At 36.0% G+C, this 10,054-nt stretch overlaps 1 protein-coding gene across 1 annotated transcript in view; it reads left to right on the top strand.

The window, feature by feature from the left end:
* Positions 1-10,054, top strand: part of LOC107669141 (ras-specific guanine nucleotide-releasing factor RalGPS1-like) — a 70,765-nt gene that overhangs the window by 43,140 nt on the left and 17,571 nt on the right. The window contains exons 3-5 of the mRNA XM_016461263.1: positions 457-589; positions 704-808; positions 3,002-3,052. Of these exons, the coding sequence (XP_016316749.1) occupies positions 530-589; positions 704-808; positions 3,002-3,052 (216 nt within the window). The 5' untranslated portion in view covers positions 457-529. The remainder of the gene's footprint in view (positions 1-456; positions 590-703; positions 809-3,001; positions 3,053-10,054) is intronic.

The following is a 10,054-nucleotide window of genomic DNA, read 5'->3' as shown; positions in this document are numbered from 1 at the left end:
TTTTTTTTTGTATGTAATTGGAACTGATTTCTTGTGAAAAACCTGAATCCTGTTGGAAACACTGCCAAGGACAAAATAGAGATTCCTTCCAAAAAGATAATTCAAGAAGAAAAAGAGCATTTTCCAGAAGAATATTTCTGTCTGTCTCACTCTCAACTGTTGAGTGAATATGGAAAAAAAACAACTGTTGGATGAATATGCTGCTGATGAATGAGAGCAGAGGCTAAAGTGGACCTTTCTGGCATAAATGAGAAACATTGTGTTTGGCGATAATGAAAAACTCTATTTTAACACAATCTTATCCAAGCACTGAAGTGGGAGTATTATAGTTTTGGGTAGGTTTATGGAGCCTGGGGATCTGAGCAGCTTGCGGTCATTTAGAAAACACTAGATTTGTGCATTTAGGAATCGCCAAAGCCAAAATCCACAACTTATCTGTAATGTGTGTGTGTGCAGGGGTCCATACAGGCGAGCTGATGAGGATGATGATGGTGAGTGAGCTCTTGCTGTAGAGTCTGATGGTTTGGTAATGATGGACGTCCCTAATGGCCAGCCCAGCGTCTTCACCTTCACGACCCCGGCCTCAGAGGTCAGTGAACGCACAAATGCTGTTTGCCTGCTTCAGATGACAAAAACCTCCTTTCACTCAATTGTATGTGTTTCATCATCTCTCTTCCCCCGATCCTGTCACTGTTTCCTCCAGAGGAGCAGCAGTTCTGAGTCCCTCAGTGAGAAGGGCCCCTCAGAGCTCAAGAGTTTTGATGCTGTGGTGTTCGACGTGCTGAAGGTCACGCCGGAGGAATATGCAGTAAGTCAGAAAAATATTACTATTGCGATAATACTGTTACACTGTAAAAGAGTATATAATAATAACAATAATAATAATATTTTATTATTATTATTAATAAATGCTTTTATTTTATAGTACAGTGATATTATTGCCAAAGTAATATAACTTTATTTTTATAAGTGTTATAATTTAAATAATAATAAAATATTGTTAATAATAATATGTTTTATTACTTTTAGTAGACTTTTAGTATTATTATTAGTAGTAGTATTGCTAAATAATAATTTTTTATTGTTACAGTACAGTATTATTGCAATAGCAATATAATAATAATAATAATAATTATTATTATTATTATTATTATTATAAAGGACAATATTACTATTGCAATAATACTATTATACTGTAAAATAGTATATAATAGTAATAATGATGATAAAAATAAAACTTATTTATTATTGTTATTATTATTATTATTATTACTACTACTATTATTATTATTATACTTTTATTTTATGGTAGAGAGAGAGAGAGAGAGAGAGAGAGAGAGAGAGAGAGAGAGAGAGAGAGAGAGAGAGAGAGAGAGAGAGAGAGAGAGAGAGAGAGAGAGAGAGAGAGAGAGAGAGTAGTAAATACTTCAGTACAGTTTCAGTAATAATTAATGATCGTTTGGCAGACAGTTGTGCAGGCAGCGATGCCCTCTAGAGTTAAATACCAGAATCCGAGCAAGGCCATCAAGCTCTCCTCTCTCCGGTGATACAAGGACTCGGTTTCAAATGAAACTCCCAGCTGAACTCTCTTCTGAACTTGAGGAAAAGATACACAGCCGCTTGTTGACTCATACTTGCTTTAACCAAGCAGCAATCTGTGATGAATCACTCGCAGCTGGAGAACTGACTTGATTTTAGCATTGTATTTCTCCTTGTAGTCCGCTTATAATGTTACTAAAGTTTTTTGCACCAGAAACACTCAAAATGAGTTTTTCATGATCATTTACTACTTTCTTTATGATCCTCAGAATTAAATCAAACAGGCTGTTTTTGCTACTGTACCTTTTAGACTTTATGTAAATTATCTGTTATGACCGGCTAATCTTCATGTGATGAAAGGTGCAGTTCACACTACTGATTATTTAATACAAATTAAATGACTAAATAAGGGCGGTTTATCTCACTGATTTGATTCAACTCTGACTTGCAGTTTCTCGATTCAGTTTGATTTTGATTTGATTTGATTTGAGGGGATGATATAACACAAGAGCTGCCTGGAAAAAGTTACACACATTTATTTTCTTAGAGAGCGGAGAACATTTACAGAATTAATAGAGCAGCACAATCCATCTTGTGAAATCAATGAGTCACAGAAAGCTGTGTTACGGTTCAATTTTCACTCTTCTAATGAATAAAAACTCAATTTTCTCAATATCAAATAAAGGTTGATCATTGAAGTTGATTCATCAAATAAAAGTTGATAAGTTAATCAGTGTTTTATTTTATTATGATTTTTTTTTTGTTTTTTTTTAGCGTCAGTTTCCTTCAGCTTTATAATAATGAAAAACCTGAGCTGCTACGAAAGGCAAAACTAGATTGTAAATTCTAGTCAGATGTCCAAAACCAAGCAAAGCTTCTATTACCGGTGGAAGCAGTGTAATAAATACGTGTGACATATCTGATAGTGTCACCAGAGGACGCTCTCTGTGTTTCTACCCTGATGTAAATGCGCTGACCTGATTCTGTACACATCTGCCTGAAAGTGTCTTTATCTGGGGTACAGAGTTTCTTTCTGTGCTTTATTTATTTATGGCCCAACCTATTAACCTATATACAGTACATCATCCCAGTCGCAGTCTCAAGCCTGTGCTGAAGTGTGTTTTATTTATGCGCACGATGACCCCACACACGCGACATTCATGCATGTGTGGAAAATAACTTGTGAATGGCAACTGAGCAGTGGACAAAAGAGGATTTATTATTCATGTGTCTGTTAGATAGTGTGTAGACCATTCACACACTCTCATGTTAGGATGGATAGTGAAGTCGAGTCTGGTTTCAAATAAGCCCATAAATACAGAAACTCTCCTGTAATAAATGCTTATTTTACAACATCTCAAAGGTAGCATCTACGTCACGTCTAGTGTCAACAGTGTCTTCCATCATATGTGACATTTATAATGTTATATTTTGTGCTGATGTCATCTGTGTTGTCCTGCAGGGTCAGATCACTCTCATGGATGCTCCAGTGTTCAAAGCCATCCAACCTGAGGTAAGTCCATTGTTCATTAGTGTGTGCTAACTTATGTACAGCGTCCAAATGTTACATTTTACCACTCCTTCCAGTTGCTGGTAAATAAAGAAAATGTGATGTGTATGGAATTTTTTTAGATCTCAATATTTAGATTTTTTTGCACCCTCAGATTCCAGATTTTCAAATAGTTGTATCTCGGCCAAATATTGTCCTATCCTTATCCTTATGGTTTTGTGGTCCAGGGTCACATATTTCTCTCGTTGAATAGACTTTCTCACTCTGAAGAAAAGTTGGTCACAGTTTCCATTTCAAACATCAGGAAAAAAAAATAAAAAATAAACCTCTGATGGTAAAGCTGTCCACTTAGGGAAAGTAGAAGATGTACAAGTTGCAATTTGTTTTTGTTTTTTTGTAGCTGGTTATGTTCATGATTTGAATCACTCACTTCACTTCAGTTGAGGTCAGACTGCTTAAAACATTATGTTGCTGTTACTAATACAGTTAGCAGCCAACTGGTGAGTAACTTTTTATTTACATGCCAGAGGCATTTTTTTCTCTCATTTAGTGCTTTCAGAATATTTGTTTTGGTCGGGGTTTTCTGAAGTAAGGGTCCCATACCAAATTTGTTTGCGTTTTTGAAAGCCATTGTTTTGTGAGATTACTGTGTGACTGACTCACAGGACTGTCGGTGACTGAAGTGTCATACTCTCACTGTCAGCCATACACAGTGTGTTAAATTTGGACAAGTTCAATAAATCCAGCCACTATCAATAAAATAGCTGGTGATTTTTGGGCCTGGTTTATGTGTTGCCACCGCTGTAACAGTTCCAGAGTTTCACAGCAGAGGGCAGTAAAAGCACAGTGAAATGTTTCTGTTCTTTAGGCTCTTCATCCACTGCTTCCATTGGACTGAGTGTAGACTTTAAAACACCCACACCAGATAAAATATTACACTGGAATATATATTTTTTTCTTGGCAGAGGGATTATTTAGCTGTTTTTTTTATTATTTAAATATTTGTGACAAACAGCACATTTCATTACGGCAGAAGCATTATTGCGCTAGTAGCATTATACTCAAGATGAGTCAGCCGCCTTCACTCAATAAAATGGCATCTGCCACAAAAACATAAAAATTCATAATAATTTTGTTTCAAATATGTTTGCCTTAGTCGATAAATGAATAATTCACCCCAAAATTAAAATGGTCATCATGGAACATAAATGTCTCAGATACTCTGAAAAAATGTCGCAGTGTTTTTTGTTTTGTTTTGTTTTGTTTGTTTTTGTTTTTGTGTTTTTTTTTGTGTGTGTGTGTTTTGCTTTGCTGTGCTTTTGTTTAACTATTCGTTTTGTTACGTGTTTTTCATTTTGTTTTATTTTGATTTGTCCACAATTTAAAATAAAGGGGACCAAAATGTTTTGATTCTCAACATTCGACAAAATATCTTCCTTGGTGTTCTGCTAAAGAAAGCAATTCATACAGGTTTGGAACAATATGAGGGTGAGTAAATAATGACAGGTTTTTTTGGGTGAACTGTCCCTTTAAATGTGAAGAATATTACACGTGATGGCACATGGATGGGGAAAAAACTGTGATACATATCTACAAAAGACTTGGCGACCGAACCTTAGAGGCGGTACGTCTGTAGAAGAAACCCACAGCTATATGAAGTACCAAATGCATATCTGGTTATTTTCCTTATTGACATCTGGGCCTTGGTCTCCATTCACTGCCCTCCATGTCGTCCTCCCTCTCTCTCTGCTCTTTGAACGATTTATTAGCGCAGGCATGTTTTATCCACCGTCTGTAAGGTTGGGCTTTCAGCCACACAGACTGTGATTTATAAAGCATTTGATGAGGCTACCACACATTGAATACTAATGTAGCGTTTGGGGCTTTTTTTTCTGACTGTAAGAGACAAAATCATGACGACTGAGGGGAACTAAATGTTATATGATTTGTTTAATGCGTTTGTGGGAAATTACTGTGGCTGGCGTGCATTTTTTTGTCATTATTTATGGTAATTACAGTAATTTGTGTAATTAGGCCTACTGTTTTCTGTCGTTGAGCGGTTTGATTGATTATGCAGCGGCATTGTTTGGCTTTGATCGTCTTGGCAGCAGTTTTTTGGATGCTTGCTTGGAGAGGAGAGGGTGAAATTGCAAGTCGCCTCTTTGGAAAGACGAGGTCTGGTTCTCTGGAAGACGATACTGAGCTAACCTCTGATTTTTAAAATGTCTGGGATTGATTTAGCGAGGCGGTTTAGCCAACATGCATATCAGTCGACAAATAATGTGTATAGATGATGGTTCTTTCTAGATTTTCTGGATCTGATCTGGCTTTCTGTCTCGTTTTGTGTGTATCTGGCCGTTTTAGTATTCTGTGGAAGTGATTTGTTGAAGGATTATTTGCGCTTTCTCTGAATCTGGCAGCACATCCATTTGCGTCGTTGTGTAACATGAGAGTAAAAGGCAGAGGGTGACGTAATGTGAATGTCAGGCTACTGCTTTATCACGCACTGTTGTTTCTGATATTACACACTGTAAATTTTGTGTGTTAGTGCTAGGACAAAAGATAGTGTAGATGTATTCTTATTTTGACAAAAAAATATGTTGTTCTGGTGATTGTTAGATTTAATTAAAAGATATTCAAAAGTTTTATTTGAGGCACCAAATAGCAAGAAAATTATACTCCGTTTTATAGTAATTCTTTTATATTGAGGCTTTGTGTGTTTTGTGGTATGACCAAAAAAGGGTAACTATTAGGCTTGCCGTTTTGCTAATAAACGTTCTATGTTTCTTATTTATTTGGTTATGTTGACTTATTTCCAGTTTTGTATACCTATTAAACTTTATGTAAGTTATTTGTTATTTTATATTAGGCATAGCCTGCCCTATAGCATGGTGTAATTTTATTTGTTTTGTTAATAAAAAGTTCTATATTTTATATATAGGCTAAAGTGAGTTTGACGTTGTAATTTGTTGTTGCATTCAAGCAATTGACGCTGAATTGCCGCTAATTCAAAAGTGAAAGTAAAATGCGCACGGCGCTTTTAAGCTATTTAAAAGCGAAGGAAAGCGACCAAGGTCATCTCCACAGTTTTGAGCGTGTTGAGCTCCAAGCTGTTGAGACTGCACCAGACAGCCAGCTGCTCGACCTCCTGTCTGTAAGCAGACTCATCACCGTCCTGAATGAGGCCGATGAGTGTGGTGTCGTCTGCAAACTTCAGGAGCTTGACAGAGGGGTCTTTAGACGTGCAGTCGTTGGTGTATCGTTATAGTTGTGGTGTGAACTATGCTATTCTTTAATATTGAGAACGATTTTTAGAACTATATCTTTATCGTTATCTTTATAGTTATCGTGCTTGGTGTGAACGGGCCTTAAGCCTGGCATAGCATCAAAATGTGAAAATTCATAAGATTAATACCATGCTATTGCTCCAAATTCACTATATTATGTCAGTGAGTGTTTAAAATGACATGAAATTGGCTTGCATTAACTGCAATTATTTAAATTTAGTAACGTTTGCTAACTAGCAGTAATGTTAAATAATATTCCATTTTGATCGTTTTAATGTTAAAGTATCGGTTTAGGCACCGGTACTGTTTTAAAAGTATCGATTTGGCACCGGTATCGTAAAAAACCCAATCGATACCCAACCCTATTCATTCATTCATTCATTCATTTACTGATTTATTCATTTATTTATATATTTATTTTGCTTCATTGTTATATCTAAATCACACTTTTCTTCCCTCTAAAAAATCACAGAAAAAGTGAACTTTAATTGGTAACTTTATTTTTCTGTTAGACAGTCCTTTCCTAAGTTCTTTTTGAGAAATGCTGCAAGGTTGACCAGACCTTATGCCTGTAGTCAAAAGTGTGTTTCTGCAAGATTGTTCACACTAATAAGGTTCAGATTAAGTGTGCAGCAGACCCATCCATATGCAGTGTGATCCTGTATGGCAGCAATATGAGCTCACGGCTGTAATGCAGACCAGAGGCTTTTGTACATGCATTAAAACACTAAAACTTCATGAAATGTCTTTTAGAGTGATATGTAAAATTACGTAACTTTTTCCAACCTACATGCATGCAAACATCTCCGGTCTGTTCTCTGTACCATCCCATTAGCCTTTTTTACAGGCGCTTATAAGCACGCTCTGACCCACAATGCCCTGGGTGGAATGGAGAGGTTTGTTTGATTTGAGTGGAATAATACAGTGATATCAGTGAACTGGCAGTCCTGCCTGTTATTATTGGTTTGCTTTAATTAATGGTGGTTTTTATCAACTCTGCAGATGTTGCTAAAGATTTTTTGATGAAGTAGCTCTATTAAAGCAGCTCGTGTTTCAGTAGAGGTTGTTAAACACATCGTAACAGAAGCCTGATGTTTTGGGGGTTTTTTGTGCCTGGGTCGACTGCAGTTCATTGAGTTTTCTATTGTCTGTGTGTGTTTTTGTTACTCTGAGGGTGTGTGTGTGTGTGTGTGTGTGTTTCTTTGCAGGGGAGGTTAATTGTTTTTGAGGCTCTGGAAGCAGGAGAGATTTCGATGATTTGTGCTCTGCTGAACTAAAGTGAAATGTGTGTGAGATAGCGAGCGATAAAGAAGCAGAAGTGGTTCTTTGTTATTCAGTGACATCTTCAATCTGAAGGTCACTTGGCCACCACGCCGTCTGTGTGCAAAAATGAGAAGTACAAAAAAGAAAAATAATGAGATTTTTTAAAATAGTTTACCCAAACTTTTGTTGTTCGAAACCAGTTTGTTTTTCTTCTGTGAAACAGAAAAGTCGGTATTTTGCAGAATGCACAGGCTGCTCTTTTCCATAGAATAAAAGCATAGTGACCTAAATAGGCACAACAAAAATATTATTAAAGTGGTACATGACTAATGTGCTATATTGCACATATTCTGAAGCCATGCTTGCTTTAGCTTTGTGAGTAACTGTGTTATTTTTTTATTATGTATGCATACTCAGATTTTTATATTTTATATACATTTTCTAGCATTTATTAATTATTAATGTATTGTATATATATTTATTTTTTTGTTTAAGTTAAGAAATGTTGTTGTGTGCATTAGTTATTTTTATTTGTTAGTACTTGCCAATATTTTGTAGTCTTTAGTAGTTAAGCCAATATTTCTAATTTGATTTTGTTTTTCATTTAATATTTATGTTTAATTTTAGATTTATTTAAGTTACTGAAAACACGTTTTAATCTTAGTTTAGTTAATAATAACAACACTGCTGAGGAACAGGCTGGAATTGACTAAAAGAGTGGAAAATATATATAAAATCTATATTTAAAAAAAATTCCTTCGACTTTCTCTAATATTATCTGGTTATCAGCCATAGCACAAAAATGTTTATCAGAATTCCTAATTAAAACTTGCTGAATGAAGGCACGTAGAGCCTGGTTTTGATATTGATAATGCTGCAGTATATGCTTTTATGGAGGTTTTTGTCATTTTTATATCACCTTTATTCTATGAAAAAGAGCAGCTTTGACAACTTGCCGTTTTTGTGTTACACTGAAATAAAGTCATATGCGTTTTGAACATGAGGGTGAGGAACCGATGACTGAACTTTTGTTTTTGAATGATCTATCCCTTTAACTTTTATGTGGTAGAGATGCTGATTTTAGTTTAGTCTTTGATAACCTGTGGTTTCCTTTTGCAGTATTGCCTCAGGAGACGCTTTCATTGGCTTTGAAGGATAATAGATCAGCATCTTTAATCAATTTGGTTGCACAGAGCCACATGAATGGTGCACATGTATGTTCAATTGTAAAACTGTCCCTGTTAGTTGCACTGTGTACATGCATCTGTAAGCATTAGCAGAGGAACCAGTGGGTTTCTCTGGCCTCCATGACTATGATGCACATTATCGTTCAGTCTGGCCGGTTTTGGCTGGGACGGAGCCACATGTTGCATACGTACTATCGTGAAGAATGCTGGTAGGGTCTCGGAAAAGACCACTGCAGATACACGTGAGCCAGTTACAAACTAGCTGCACAGATCACATGGCAGTCTGCCCGACACATGGATGTGATACATAACATGAGAGATTATCTTAAAACCTGCACTCTGTCTTCATGTTCTGCTATACAGGAAATGCAAAAAACATGGTCAAGGGCCCAGCAATCCTGAAAACCATAAGGTTTTCACATTACAAGAAATGGATCCTTGTCTGTTATATAATACACGTTTTCATATACATTTCTGCTAAGACATTTTTTTCCCTTTCTGTTTATTTTTTAGAAATGAATTACCAGTTTATATTCAGCACTTTAGATTATAATTTTTTTTGTAATAAGATTAATTTGTTTGGAAAATTAACTGAAAATGTACATTCGAGATGTAGATGAGCTTGTTTCTCATCGTAACAGATCTGGAGAAATTCAGCATTCCATCACTTGCTTACCAATGGATCCTCTGCAGTGAATGGGTGCCGTCAGAATGAGAGTCCAAACAGCTGATAAAGACATCACAATAATCCACAAGTAATCCAAACCACTCCAGTCCAGCAATTAATATCTTGTGAAGTGAAAATCTGCGTGTTTGTGAGAAACAAATCAATCAAGAGTTTTTTTTTAACTTAGAACTGTTGATTCTGGCTAAAATGTGAGTCCTCTATCCATAATATTGCTTTCTCCAGTGTCTCGTCTGAATCAGGAGAGAAATATGCACAGATCAAGCACCGTTTACAAGCAAAAACAGTCCAAAACTGTTCTAAACAAATATGTATGTGGATTTTGATGTGAGAGGACAAAAGGGATGGACTTTTTCACTGGAAGAAGCATTATTATGGATTATGGACTGCTATTTTGGCCATAAGAGACCGTTTGAAGTTAGAAACATCTTAATTACAAATAAGTTTCTTACAAACATATAGATTTTCACTTCACAAGACTTTCACAACTGATAGACTGGAGTGGTGTGGGGATTACTTGTGGATTATTGTGATGTTTTTATCAGCTGTTTAGACTCTCATTCTGACGGCACCCATTCAGAGG

Source organism: Sinocyclocheilus anshuiensis, unplaced genomic scaffold (genome assembly GCF_001515605.1).
Source record: "Sinocyclocheilus anshuiensis isolate Anshui unplaced genomic scaffold, SAMN03320099.WGS_v1.1 scaffold400, whole genome shotgun sequence".
Classification (NCBI taxonomy): Eukaryota; Metazoa; Chordata; class Actinopteri; order Cypriniformes; family Cyprinidae; genus Sinocyclocheilus; species Sinocyclocheilus anshuiensis.
Note: the sequence above shows the minus strand (reverse complement) of the source record. Positions and strands in the feature narration are given on the sequence as shown.